The sequence below is a fragment of the Amphiura filiformis genome, unplaced genomic scaffold, assembly GCF_039555335.1.
Source record: "Amphiura filiformis unplaced genomic scaffold, Afil_fr2py scaffold_596, whole genome shotgun sequence".
Lineage (NCBI taxonomy): Eukaryota > Metazoa > Echinodermata > Ophiuroidea > Amphilepidida > Amphiuridae > Amphiura > Amphiura filiformis.
In genome coordinates this window covers 294689-310329 of record NW_027306060.1, presented here as the reverse complement: position 1 = coordinate 310329, position 15641 = coordinate 294689, and the positions used below count along the sequence as shown (strand labels likewise).

At 37.4% G+C, this 15641-nt stretch overlaps 1 protein-coding gene across 1 annotated transcript in view; it reads right to left on the bottom strand.

The window, feature by feature from the left end:
• Nucleotides 1-15641, bottom strand: part of LOC140145734 (probable ATP-dependent RNA helicase DDX60) — a 79144-nt gene that overhangs the window by 4813 nt on the left and 58690 nt on the right. Inside the window, exons 28-36 of the mRNA XM_072167415.1 lie at nt 14442-14597; nt 12984-13110; nt 11198-11350; nt 9999-10103; nt 8752-8952; nt 7470-7574; nt 6387-6525; nt 5022-5143; nt 1731-1896 (exon numbers count right to left, since the gene is read on the bottom strand). Of these exons, the coding sequence (XP_072023516.1) occupies nt 1731-1896; nt 5022-5143; nt 6387-6525; nt 7470-7574; nt 8752-8952; nt 9999-10103; nt 11198-11350; nt 12984-13110; nt 14442-14597 (1274 nt within the window). The remainder of the gene's footprint in view (nt 1-1730; nt 1897-5021; nt 5144-6386; nt 6526-7469; nt 7575-8751; nt 8953-9998; nt 10104-11197; nt 11351-12983; nt 13111-14441; nt 14598-15641) is intronic.

The following is a 15641-nucleotide window of genomic DNA, read 5'->3' as shown; positions in this document are numbered from 1 at the left end:
ATTTTAGAAGAAAATAATAATATTTAAAAATGCCCCCTGTTTGAACAGTTGAAAAGCCGAAAATTGTGAAATGACGGTCCATAAAGCCTTTAGTTGTCACATTTTCCCCATTAGACCTATAAATTGTGTTAAACATTGGGCCTAAATTGGCAAATGTCGAAAGCAGAAGCAAAAATGGTCACTTGTTTATCCACTACGCATGTGGGTGTCTGAGGGGGATGTTCCCCCGGGATGTTCCCCCCCTGAGAGCGAAAATTTTGCAAAATTAAAGTCCAATTGAACATATTTGGTGCATCATTTAAACAGAAACCCGAACCCAATTTGCAAGATTTCAAACTGACACTATACAATTTTAGAGACAAAACATACATGGTTCGATTCTGACAAAATGTGATGGGCCCTACATATCGGGAGTAGGTCCTAAATGCCAAAAGCCGAGAATAAATGCACAATGTGTTTCTCTATTAAAATCTTGCAATATCTGAACGCATACGTTTTCAAGATTTTGTACGCATTGGACTTTGGGGACTATGGATTTGAAGGAGTCAGAAAAGTGCATGAACACGTAAATACGCGTGTTTTGTGCGTTAAAGTAAACCCTGCTTTTGGTATATCTCTGCCTCCGCTCCCCAATTCGATGTTGCACAAAGCCATGTTGTTAGCAGGATTGTGAGTCCCTCCAACATTGAAAGATGGGGAGTGTGGAAGGGTGAGATACAGGGGGAGCCTGTGCTTCACATATATCACATGCATGTTTCACTTGCTTTTCCCATTTATTTTGATAGGGTAATTATTTCAATTGTTTAGGACAAGTGTGCCAACTTTTCCAGGATTGTAGATTAAGTGCAAATCCTTGATGAATCTTGTTGGAAGATCATGATGATGACAACAATGGCGACAATGATTTTCCGGGATTTCACATGGATCTAGATTAGGTGTACATCTTTGACAAAAGACCGCAGTGCTTCAGAGACCACTAAAATCTGGGACAACCAACCACCTAGGGTGTGGATAAGGCCTAAAAAAATTGTTTGATTGGCGTAACCCGACCGACCCTAAAAATAGGCCCAACCCTAGACTTTTTTCTTATATTTTTGCAAACAAAATGTAAATTGTTTTTATAAAATTGGAATTAAAATTTTTTTTTTTTAAAGTTCCAATTTATGCAATTTACAGCTTAAAATGTATGTAAAAAAAATTTTAAAAAAAATTGCTGACCTACCTACCCTAATTTTTTTTAATGTTACGCCAATCAAACAATTTTTTTAGGCCTAACTACAAATCATCAAGAGTCTACAATGGGCTATTCAAGTTGAAATCCACACCCCCTGTGGAAGATTTTGGAAATATCTTCCACAGGCTGAGTATGAATATCAAATAGAATTAGCACATTAGTAGCTCCATTTGACCTCAGGGGAAGATTCAGGTTGAATCTTTCTCAGAGGGTGCATGAAATTCAAATGGAGCTGCCTAATGTGCTCACTCATCCCATTTGAAATATATACTCCCTCTGTGGAGGACATTTCCAAAATCTTCCACAGGGGTACTGCAGATTTTAAATGGAATAGCCCAATCCAGTTCTGACATCAAGTCAAAAGTGGTTAAATTGAGTCGATCAACAAACTAAATAATTCTACTGACAGAGGTTCATGGTAGCTTCAACAATAACAAAATTTCAAACGTAATATTATCACAAAATGCTATCTTCATTTTATACAATTTGTACATACCTACTTTGGAGAGTGGCAGCACATTTTGTTTGACTGTGTTACTTCTTGCTGCATAGTCACACACTGTGTGCACATAACGTCTGAATACCTTCCATGCATCTCTGTTGTGTCTTTCAAGTACTTTGGCAAAGGCAGGAGGCATATGTAGAGATTTGCCAAACACCACCTGAAAATACAGTTATGAATGTTGTCATCAGCCATCCAGGTAGGGATCTGGATGATAACATAAGCCCCGCATAATTATGTGTGGAGGCCAAAATTATGGTATTAACAGTTACTCTTGTCATTTTCACTTCTGCATACAAGTATCTTTGAAAACATAAATGTTGTCCAACAGATTGGACCATTTTATTTAACCCCTGAGCACTACCTGCTGATCTAACATTGCCTTTGATTGGTCAATTACATGATATTTTCACTTTAATCACCAATCAGAATGGAGCTTTGCAAATAATTCACCCCAATTTTTGGTGTGGTGAAATTATTCTAACAATGTTGCTGATTGGGCTAATTGATAATGAAAACTTATTTTTTGGCCAATCGGCATGTAGTTTTCATGGGGGTAATTAAAGAATTGTATGAGCACTTCAGCTACTATTACAATGGGTCACATACCCTGTCAAATCACAGTTTATGTTATAACTGGCACATTGGGTTATTCCACCTGAAATCCATTTACCCCCAATGAAAGACATGACCTTAATATCTCCCACACAGGGAATGTAGATTCAGGTAACCCCATTTGAAATTCACACTCCCTGTATGAAAAATGAAGGGAATGTCTTCCATAGGGGGTGTGTGGATTTAAACTGGAATAACCCATTAGCCAATAAGCAAGTGTTGGGATATACTGCGATTTGAAAAGAGACATCATCAACACTACATCGACATCCACACTACCCATGAGGAAGATTTAACTAAAGTCTTCCTCAGGGGGAGTATTAGTTTTAAATTGAATAGACAATTCTGTAACTTCCAAATACTCACTTGTGGAAGATATAGGTAAAGCCATAATACAGAGGGAGTAGGGGTTTCAAAATAATTAACCTTGACCAATTACATTTGAAAACATACTCCCTTTATGTTAGATATTGTGTGGATTTTAGATGGAATAGCTCAATGTTTTGACAATTTTCAATGGGCCTTTTCAAAATTTTCACTTTGATGGTGGTTGGGCAGCATTTTTTTGTGATTTTAAAAGAACCATCATTTTTATGGCATGTAAATTTTTGTGCAATTTCTTAAAGGTCTATTGAAAAAAGAAATATTGCGAGCAAAAAATCACAAATCTTAATCAAAAATCTTGCAAAATTCATGCAATTTTCATGCACATTTCATGCTTTCACATGAGATACCTTGGAGTGTATTCCTTGTCTCTTCTTCCTCTTGTATGTTGCCATAGGCATTGTAATACGGCCAAACATCTGATTTCACAGTACATACCTTGGAGTGTATTCCTTGTCTCTTCTTTCTCTTGTATGTTGCCATAGGCATTGTAATACGACCAAACATCTGATTTCACAGTAGATACCTTGGAGTGTATTCCTTGTTCCTTCTTCCTCTTATATGTTGCCATAGGCATTGTTATACGGCCAAACATCTGATTTCACAGTAGATACCTTGGAGTGTAGTCCTTGTTCCTTCTTCCTCTTATATGTTGCCATAGGCATTGTTATACGGCCAAACATCTGATTTCACAGTAGATACCTTGGAGTGTATTCCTTGTTTCTTCTTCCTCTTGTATGTTGCCATAGGCATTGTAATACGCCAAACATCTGATTTCACAGTACATACCTTGGAGTGTATTCCTTGTTCCTTCTTCCTCTTGTATGTTGCCATAGGCATTGTTATACGACCAAACATCTGATTTCACAGTACATACCTTGGAGTGTATTCCTTGTTTCTTCTTCCTCTTGTATGTTGCCATAGGCATTGTTATACGGCCAAACATCTGATTTCACAGTACATACCTTGGAGTGTATTCCTTGTCTCTTCTTCCTCTTGTATGTTGCCATAGGCATTGTAATACGACCAAACATCTGATTCCACAGTACATACCTTGGAGTGTATTCCTTGTCTCTTCTTCCTCTTGTATGTTGCCATAGGCATTGTTATACGGCCAAACATCTGATTTCACAGTACATACCTTGGAGTGTTTTCCTTGTCTCTTCTTCCTCTTGTATGTTGCCATAGGCATTGTTATACGACCAAACATCTGATTTCACAGTACATACCTTGGAGTGTATTCCTTGTCTCTTCTTTCTCTTGTATGTTGCCATAGGCATTGTTATACGGCCAAATATCTGATTTCACAGTACATACCTTGGAGTGTATTCCTTGTCTCTTCTTCCTCTTGTATGTTGCCATAGGCATTGTTATACGGCCAAACATCTGATTTCACAGTACATACCTTGGAGTGTATTCCTTGTTTCTTCTTCCTCTTGTATGTTGCCATAGGCATTGTTATACGGCCAAACATCTGATTTCACAGTACATACCTTGGAGTGTATTCCTTGTCTCTTCTTCCTCTTGTATGTTGCCATAGGCATTGTTACCACCGAGATCTACCCTCTTTCCCTGCACGTCGCCTTGGAGTGTATTCCTTGTCTCTTCTTCCTCTTGTATGTTGCCATAGGCATTGTAATACGGCCAAACATCTGATTTCACAGTACATACCTTGGAGTGTATTCCTTGTTCCTTCTTCCTCTTATATGTTGCCATAGGCATTGTTATACGACCAAACATCTGATTTCACAGTACATACCTTGGAGTGTATTCCTTGTTTCTTCTTCCTCTTGTATGTTGCCATAGGCATTGTAATACGCCAAACATCTGATTTCACAGTACATACCTTGGAGTGTATTCCTTGTCTCTTCTTCCTCTTGTATGTTGCCATAGGCATTGTTATACGGCCAAACATCTGATTTCACAGTACATACCTTGGAGTGTATTCCTTGTCTCTTCTTCCTCTTGTATGTTGCCATAGGCATTGTTATACGGCCAAACATCTGATTTCACAGTACATACCTTGGAGTGTATTCCTTGTTTCTTCTTTCTCTTGTATGTTGCCATAGGCATTGTTATACGGCCAAACATCTGATTTCACAGTAGATACCTTGGAGTGGATTCCTTGCTTCTTCTTCCTCTTGTATGTTGCCATAGGCATTGTTATACGGCCAAACATCTGATTTCACAGTACATACCTTGGAGTGGATTCCTTGCTTCTTCTTCCTCTTGTATGTTGCCATAGGCATTGTTATACGGCCAAACATCTGATTTCACAGTAGATACCTTGGAGTGTATTCCTTGTCTCTTCTTCCTCTTGTATGTTGCCATAGGCATTGTTATACGGCCAAACATCTGAGCTAGTATCACAACTAGTGTCTCCATCACGGACCAGGAGAAAGAACCATCTGAAAATGAGATGAATTACTGTGAGTTAATCCCATAAGAAATACCTGCCGATTGGCCAAAATTAATACTGTGTCCAATTTTGAACCAATCAAGGAGGGTATTAATAATATTGTCTGCAAGTGCAAGTTTGACCATAAATAGTTTGAAGCCTAGTATAATTGGCAATTGAAATGAGCATTTCAAGTTATCAACCAATCAGAAATGCTGTCACATGACCAGTAGTGTCCAGGGGGTTAATTGAGAACCACACACTGGGAGTCGTTGTTTCCCAGGAAAGGGTCAGAGAGTGACATGAGCAGGTGTAAATATTTCACTTTAAGTATAGGGATAGTCTGATTGTCCCCTAGGCCACCCAAATAGTACAGTTGGCCACACTACGATCCACAACATACTCATCTATCAGGGCACAGTTCTTTAACCCCAATACATTTGTACATTCAGCTACTACATTCTTCACTTTTTTTACTCTTCAGTTTTTATGATAATCCGTTCTGGAGTTATAAGGCCAAAAACGAAATAAAGATGCAATATTTAGGATTTCTCTCAGTCTACAATCAAAGACATTAATGTTGGCACACTCTGGCATAATAACTATAAATCGCTGCCCCTCTCCCCCAATTCAATATTGATGAAAGCAAATTTTGTTTAATTGATGTTATTGAACTATACCACTGGAATGATGCCATTGTGGTCCATAGTGCCATTTAGACCATGGTAAGACTCTTACTTCCAAATCTGTCTTTTTCAAGTGATGGCTTGAATATTTGTGTCATGGTTCATATCAATCCTTGTCAAAACCATACAGATCATTATGTACACTACCGGATTCCTATTGCTACCAACCATAGAGGAATACTGCTCCCCGCTACATCATGGTTACTCTTAGACTAGAGTACCTGTGCAGTACCAATCCAGTACCGGTGTGTACTTCAGATGTGTGTACCCACAGAGGTAGAGAACCTCTGGTGGTAGTAGCAATAGAAATCTGGTAGTATTGGCCCATTAAGTTTATTTATAATAAGGAATTCAGCAGGCTCTATAATTTATCAATTGTATAGAAGTGGGTCTTGTATGACCATTTGGAACAAGTCTCACATCCTTGCATCCCCTTGCTTCTGCACCATAGAATTATTTATCATTTCCGAAATATTACACACAGAAAAAAGTTACGGGATCAATTAATTCTTCCCGCATCCTACCCCAGGTCTCCAACTTTCAGATATAAGGATCAATTATACATACCTCTGCTTGGCTGGCAAAGATTGTGAAATACGCCCTCTTGCAGCATACTAACAAAAGTCAGGTTTGCGGGCTCATGGTAGTGTAGGTGAGTAGCTAGCCCTGACAGGCTAATTGGTGTTCCATCTGGTTCTAACAGACCCTACAAATATATATTAATGATAACATGATCAAGCTAAAAGTTAGCAGTCAAGTGGTAAGGCTTTGGACATTCTGGGTTCCGGCACAGTCCCTGTTTGTTTCCATGAAATGATCGAGTTGACTCTGAGATTCCCCTGAGCAAGGAACTACAATAAAAGTTGAAATAAAAAAAGCTAATATCTGATGATTCTGTCAATCAAGCTGCAGAACAGCCTGTGATTGGTTAGTATTGTGTAACTACGGTGGTGACTAACCAATCATGGGCCATGGGGAATTTGATTGACAGAATCAACAGATGTGAATTAGTTTCATTATTTATGGCTTTCATTATAAATGCTTATTTTCTCGGTTTATATGAGAGCTTATGGAGCTGATCATGGCTGTGATGGTTTATTGTGGTACGTATAGGGTGTTTGATTCTTAGTTGCAAATTCCTGTTTGTTGCTAAATGGCTTATATGATGTATCCTGGACAACATTGGTCAGCAAATTTTTAAACATTTTATTATGTGCTGAGGCTTGTGGGTTAATGCCTGAGTTGTTCTCTTTGTCAAGCAGAATTTATACTCCATCGCTTAGCAATGATCAATTTGTTTTTCACCAATGAAATAGCATGCTTTTTGTTAAGCTGGAAAAAGTGTGCTACCTCGTTGGTCCACATGTAGGTGCAATCGCTTGTCTTTTAGCGATGGTGTGTGAATTCAGCCAATGACATGCCATGCAGTTGGCAGATGATAAAGGATTCTGTCTAATGAGTCCAGTTGAAATCCTTACACCTATGGAACACATAATTATGATCTTAATCTTCCCCCCACAGAGAGTGTGAATTTCAAATGGGGTATCTGAATGAGTGATTTCATTTGAAATCTACACCCCCTGTGTGGGAGATGAATGTCATGTCTACTACAGGGGTGTATGGATTTAAATTGGAACAGCCCAGTCTTACCACTCTAATGAGGTAGTCAACGCTGAAGAGAAAGAAATGTTGTACCACCTCCTCCATGCCCTGTGACTTGTAACACACAAATGGGTGCTTCAGCAGAGCCAACGCCTACAAAAGACAAAAACAATTATTGTTGTCAAACAGTAAGGCAACACAGTCAAATTTGTTTGATATTAGGATTGACCATCGATGCTGCTTCGATGTTTGTAATTAATGTCAACTATCAACTAACTGATCGGAATTAATGGTAAATTTGCATTGGTCAATATACTTCATAGTTCATACAAATATTAAATGTTCACATTAACAATAGTCAATTAATATTTTGGCATTATTGTAAGAGTTTCCATGACAGTGTCATTGCCCGATATCTTCATGGCAGAAATCACCATGATGGTAGATCTAATCCACTTGTCCTTCAACAGCCACGCATGAGTGATGGCCATTTTGTTCCGACCTGTTTAATAGTTTGAAACGCATAATGGGCCGAGGGACTTCCAACTAAGGCTATTGACAATAGCCTGGTGACTGAACTCTGTAGATGTCAGTGAGCCTGGTACGTCATCTGCATTAGACTGCCTCCACCGGTGGACTACATTGCGCTTGTAACATGATATGTTTTGTTACCCCGATTGTTTACGAATGAGAGCAGCTGTCAATTTTTTTGTTATGTACATCTAAAATCTGAATTTTTGTCAGTTTTTTATTTCAAAATGCACGGTTGTTTGTCAATAATAAGCTAATAACTATCATGTTATTTCAACACATTATATTCAAGTGCAAGCCTTGACTTTAGAAAGCAAAAATTACGGGAGATATTCATCGTTTTCTACCCCAGTATCCAAAGATTTATTGTCTGAATATCAAATCATGCATATCAGATACACGTGTATTGATTTAGTTTCCCTGCCTGTTCAATATATTTATTTACCCAGGCGTTGTCGCTGTGTAGCGATGCCCATATATCACATGGGTATTATATTATACATTTGCTTTTAACATAATAGCCTTAGAAGCTTGCTGTCAAAGATTATTTTCATAAGTCAACCAGTATACTTGAAAACAGGAAACACATCAGTGGTCTACCATGAAAGGGATTACAGCTGATAACACAAACTAATTCAAAGATTGAACCAACCCCAGTGACTTGCCTTTTCACATGCACTTTTCTTGTCCTGTGAGTTATGTGTTAATACCATGAGTCTTAACACAAAGCTGACACTGAATGGAAGTGTCCTCTCAGATGAGGTAAACCTGATGTAGTAGAACTCATACAGTGACTTACTTTTTCATGTGCACTCTTCTTGTCCTGTGAGTTATGTGTCAATACCATGAGTCTTAACACAAAGCTGACACTGAATGGAAAGTGACCTCTCAGATGAGGTAAACCTGAGGTAATCAGATGCTGAATCTTCTGCGGCGGAACACAGAAGAAGATAACGTTGCCAACAAGGTCATAGCCACGACGACCTGAACGACCAGACATCTGTAAGAAATGTCAAGAAAGTACAACATGGAATCAATACATTTGTTTGTATGTTTGTTTAACCAGTCGGTTTGGGTGGACACACGCTTGGGTCCACGACGGATACGGGTGCTTTAAGTGTACATTATTATTATACAATATTCTGCAAAATACAACTTTGATGGGAAATCATGCCCTCGGCGACCCAAGATGTTTGAATGCAAGAAAGGGCTATTCCAGTTGAAATCCTTACACCCCCTATAGAAACACAACCTTAATCTCCCCCAAACATGGAGGGTGAATTTCAAATGGGTTTACCTAAATGAGTGCCTCCATCCCCCCAGTGGGAAATAAAGCAATTACACTCTTGATCCAAGTTAACATTGGGATATTCCATTTAAAATCCACACTACCCCTGTGGAAGATTTTGGAAATAGCTTCTACAGGGGGAGTATTTATTTCAAATGTAATTGAACAGAGTAAATCGTTTTGAAACCTATACTCCCTCTGTATCATGGCTTTTCCCTATATCTTCCACAACTGGAGTGAGTATTTCAAATGAAAGTTACCCAATTGTCTATTCTATTCAAATATTTTACTCCCTCTGTCGAAGACTTTAAAAGCTAAATCTTCCACAGGGGTAGTGTGGATTTTAAATGGAATGGCCCATTGTAACTTGCATTCAATCAATGTCATTTACATATCTGCACACATATGTGATGTGATCAAGCAAAATGAGTCTGATGTCGATCAAATTAAAAAAACAGTTTTCAATTTCATTACAAGCGCCATTCTCAGAGCTTTATTTGGCTGAAAACCCCATCATAAGTATACTTACCGTTCCTGAAATATGGCCATTTTAGTGTTGCTAAGAACAATAAAATACAAAGGAAGTCTTGATCACATCACATATCACATGTCAGTAGAGGTGCAGACATGCTTCTTTAGTTGGTGTCAAAGTGTCGCATGATATTGAACCAATATGACAATTGCTTAATTTGGGATGGAATTTGTAACATAGATAGAATTTTTTGGTCTTTTAAAATTTTAAAATAATAGATACTGACCTGTCTGAAGGATAGAGGCTTGAGCCATAGATCTTCACATACAAACACTACCGTCTTGCATGGCATGTGAATTCCTAGGGCTAGTGTGGCTGTTGCACTCACAACCTATGAAATAATTATGAAGAAATACAATTGAAACATTAATTAAAATGGATTTCATATCGTACCCTAAATGGCAATTAAATGGGCATTTCGTGATCCACAGCCTCATCCCCTCACATTTCTCAAAAAAAGTTGAGATTTTTATACCACTGGATACCTCTGGCTACATAATGTTTATGTACTAAAATTTTCTTGCAGATTAATTTGTTTAGCAAAAATATCGTCAAATTTGAATTTCATTCTGGTATTACAACAGTGGCCTATGGAGCTGTGTAATACACTAAATCATGCATAACTCGCGACGCAAAATCAGAATCAACTGAAATTTGGGGAATAAGCTTTTCTTAGTGGATATCTACTGAAAAATTTCATAAAAAGAGAATGCTAGAATCACAAAATCCTCCTTTAAGAGACACGTCTAATATGCAATGATCAAAGTAAAGGAGTATGGAAAAAATCAAATACAAAGACAGAAAAATGTTCTCTTAGTGCGGAAGAGAAAGGAAGAGAGTGAGAGACACATGATCTGCGAGGGTGAAGGTGAGAGGACATATGTGCCAGTGAGTCAGACAGGCAGACAATCAGAGAGGTCACTCACAGATGTTGGTCTCATGTAGAGGAGAGCAAACCCCTGTGCACGAGCTATTCGAAAAGAGAAGGGGACCATACCCGGGTTCCGATACCTACACCACACCTTTTAGGCACAAGAGAACTTGCTGCATACAACATAAATTGGGTGATTTGGCATGTACACATTACATATACAGCTAGAGAAGCAAGGCACAAAGAGGTAGAATGAGACAGGGGAGTGCAAAGAAGAGAGAGCTAAAGAGGGAAGGGCAAGGGATGGACATGTAGAAACAAGTTAGAGGAGGAGAGAGAGGCATGAGAGAGTAAAGAGACACAAAAGAATGAACGTGATAGGGTGAGAGCAAAAAGGAGAAAAATTAAATGGAATGACAAGAAAGGGAGATGCATGGAGAGAGGGTGAGAGGGAGGGAGAGAGAGATAGTAAGACAGAGAGGACATATGGAGAGAGAAAGGAGGGAGAGAGACTGAATAGTTTTCATTTTATTTGATATTAATAATTTCATTACCTTCAGATATTTCATCCGGAATAAGGTCTCCACGGCAACCCTCTGCTTGTTATTCATCCCAGCATGGTGGTAGGCTACCCCTCTAGAGATGAGCCAACGGAGATTGTTTGATGTGTCATCATCAGGAAGACGTTCTAGAATTTCATCTATTTCCTGAGTTTAGATTAAATTAAGAAGAATATTTTGTTAGAAGTTCAAACTTGAAACTGGTTATTTCAGATCCTAATATATTTTTGGTTTAATTTATTTATTTGTAACATTCAGGTGAAGCCAGGCAAAGCCCAATAATGCTCAGCAGGTACTAATTAAATAAAAGGGATACCAACCGAATATGACAAGACAAGGATGTGGGAAAAGGTCCCATTTTAGAAACTGGAGGAAAACCAGAGCACCTAGAAAAAACCCTGCAAGGTCAAGCATGGATCATCTGCAACCAAACTCACTTTGGCAACACAGGGAAATTTAACAATGGCCATAGACAGTCCGGTCCGACTGCCTGATCAGGAAGTACTGCCGAATCAGGCAGCATGTTGCCGAGTTAGGCATCACAGGCTTTGGTAACCCTTCCGAATTCGACAGACTAAGGACTAAATTGTTCATGGTGATTTTATAAAAGATCGGGGGAAATTTTACATTGACACACATGAGCTACATGTAAGTTGACAATTTTTCAAAAAAAAAAAAAAAATCCACCGGGAGAAAAATAATTTAAATAACAAAACAATTTCTAACGGTTTTTTAAAAATTTGATTTCAATATGCAAATTAACTTTATTTTAACTAAAATTGATGAACAATTACTACTAATTGTACATTCATTGATAATTTTATATATTTTACCTACTTCTTTACTCTAAACCAAGAAATAATGGTATATTAAAAGATGCTCTATTTGAAATAGAGCATTGCATTGTGGATACCATACTGCCTGACTTCGGCAACATACTGCCTGATTCGGTAGTACTTCCTGATCAGGCAGTCGGACCGGACTGATAGAAGCGAGTGAGAAGACCACTAAACTAACACGTCCTCCCTGGACATTAAAATTAGGGGTTTCTTTAAAAAAAAATTATTTGGAAATTTGTCTCATTTTTGAAATAATTAAAAAAGTATGAGAAAAACAAATTTGTGTCACTATATTCAGCTTAAAATGCATTATCATAGTGTATATTTTGTTTTCATGCTTATGAAAGCTGTTTCTGGTGTATGGTCTAAATTTGCATCGTTTTGCACCAACTAATCAAAAATGTCTGCTTTTAGAGCATCAAAATGCAGAATAATTAAAATACCTGAGTGGCATTTTTCAATTGCTAATACAATACATATACATAACAATAACTTACAATGCCTAAAATTTCCCACTTAAGAGTGAGCCTGCGTACCCAATTAAAGCCACAATGTGTGATTTGCTTCACAGCAACGCCCTCAATTTTACGTAAAATACTAAGCCTGAAGTGCTTTAATAACAATAAAATTTAACTTTTTATATTAAAATCGGGGAGACCCTGTTTTATTCAGAGATCACCAATCGAGTGCTTGCTAACATGTCCCGTGGATGTCAGCTTTGTGTACACACATCGAGTGCAATGCTCCGTGCAGTACTACATGTAATACGATCGCCGAGCGTAGTACACACATTGTAGGCGCTGCAATGAAATAGCAATTTTCTTTGTTATACCTCATTTGTTTGGCTCAAAATTAAAAGGGGATAATGTGATCAGTGAAAACAAACATTTAAATAGGAATATATTCTTTATGCAAATCACACATTATTGCTTTAAATTTACCTCTTTTGTCAAATTGCCTTCTCCCTGCAATGTACAGCTTGGTAGTGGGTCATCCATCAGATAGTATTTGGCAGCAAGCAGTTTGCCTCTCTCGAAAAAACTAGATTTACTTAAACAGGCTTCAAATCTAAATGTAAACGGATCAATCATATTATTTTGTCTATTAAAATTCAAAAGCTAGTCTGGAAATTGAAGAGCGAAAAATAATGATTACCAACAAATATACTGCGCCAATAAAGTATCCATACACTTGGAAAAATAATCACAATTTCAAAACTGAACAATATTTGAAGTAAATTTGTTTTTTTAATAGATGCACTATCTACTCCTGCACATTATGACACCACATTGAATCCAATGTGACCTCAAGAAGTAAAGTTACAAGCAATTGAATAGGCGAAGGTCCAGTTTTAAAAGTGACAAACTGGCCTATACAAAGCGCAAAAAGATTCCAACAAGCGCAACAAAGAGACAACACAGTTTCTTCAATGAAGAGTTATTTAAAGCAGTTTTTATTTCAGTTTTTACTTGTTTTCTTTTGTTCCTTTTGTTTTAAATTAAAGCCAAATGCATAAATTAGCCATTCACCACTCTCAAACCAGATGTCTAGTCTGTGGAGTTTTGAATAGGCCAGTTTGTCACTTTCAAAACTGGACCTTCCTCTAATCAAATGCTTGTAACTTTGCTTGTTGAAGTCACATTGGATTCAATGTGGTATCATAATGTGCAGAATTAGATAGTGCATATGTTAAGAAAACAAATTTACCCCAATATTGTTCAGTTTGGAAATTGTGAATATTTTTCCAAGTGTAAGGATACTTTATTGGCACAGTATACAAATAAACAAGAGCACCAATGGTGCTGCAGCCTTTCCTGCGATGAGCATTCACAACTGCAAATGGGTAATTATTTCACCTAGGCCAAAAACAATTGTTTGCTTGTTCTAATCCGACCCAACCGGCCATCTAAAATGATCAGACCGAAAACTTTTTTTTGAAAACTTTTCTTATATTTTCATAGCTTGCAGGGAGAACCTCGTTTTGGTAGCAAGATGGCGGATCCGTGCAAAGGACAAATGGACGAGCAAACAATCTTTTTTGACCAAGTTTCAGTCAAATGAGAATTAGCCATTTGACCTCCAGATGACCTCTGAACAAGTTAAGGCAAGACAAATCATCAAAGACTTTTTTATGTTTGTTTTAAATTTACATTCTTTATATATATCTTGTGTTATAAGATGGACCCATCTGTGACTGCAAGTCTTGGGAATAACACCCAGATGGAGAAATTTGAGGGTTACACCATTTCAGGGATAACTTAACTTGAAAATTCTGTACTTTTTGAGCATGAAAAAAAATAAGCACTTCTTATGGAAGAAAAAAACTTGTTGAAAAACAAGGGCAGCAGTCTAATCTTGCACAAGTATCTGCACCAATATCCTGCTTTCATCTAACAAACCTCTCAGCATCCACATGTGGGCTTTTGTTGACATGCTTATCATCTGATCCAGGTCTTCTCCAGGCTGGTCTCTTGGTCCTTTTGACCTCTAGATGTATAGCTGAGCGAGGATCAGGGTCATTGGGGTCCAGTTTTTGATTGGCTGGCTTCTTTTTTCTAAAAAATGGCAAACAAAAACATAAAACTGACCTAATGCAAAAGCTCACATCCAAACACAAATTGGGGCTTGAAACCAGAATTGACTAAAGCTGAATCGATCGATTTGCACAAAAGCGATTAATTCTCACGCATGCTCGGTGTTTACTTCCATTTTCAGAGCATCAAGCTGATCAATCAATACAAATCGCAGAGGCAAAAATGACATCGCTTTTGCCAGTTAAGAAATCTCAACTTTCGAGCAATATCGCTTGACACATAAATGCATCAACCAATCATTTCCTATCAACTAGATCTAATATTTTGCTAATTAATTTACCTTTCTCAATTATTAACTTTCGGTGATGAATTAATTCAAAATAATTATTATAAACAGCAATGGGTGTTTTAAAAATGCATTTTGTGGTATTTAGAACATTTTAATTGTCATCGGCAATCGCTATCACCGCGTTTAGTATAAATGCAAAAGCGTTGCATCACAATCGCTCAGCGATCGAGTATAAATTCAGCTTTAGTACAAAATAGATGATTTGAGATTTTATGTGTTAACAAATATTTAACTCTTTGTAAATCATACTACTCTTTCTTAAAGTAATTGTGAATATATCACAAGAAAATATGAATAATTATTACAATATTATTTGAAAACAAAAACATTCTTTTCTTTTGTGTTGAAAAGTTATATATAGGGGAGGGATAATAATTCCCTCTGAAAAAATAAGTCTGTGTTTTTTAGGATCTATCGTAAAATGAACATTTTTTATGTGCAAAATTCCAGAAAACCCATCACATCCTGTGTTAATATTAGGGTTTACACTAAACTTATAATATTTGGGTTAGGAATTATAGCGTTTGGGTCAGGATTAGGGTTAGTGTTTTAATTTGGGGTTAAACCAGATCATATTATTATCCCCAACATTCGGTGATTGTATTTCACCCAAAATAATAACAAAATATAAGAGGTAACATTCTTAAAAATGTGATTTTCCTGTGTTTTTGGATATCAAAATTGTCATGCTAAACAGCCGGGCATGAATGTTGTTA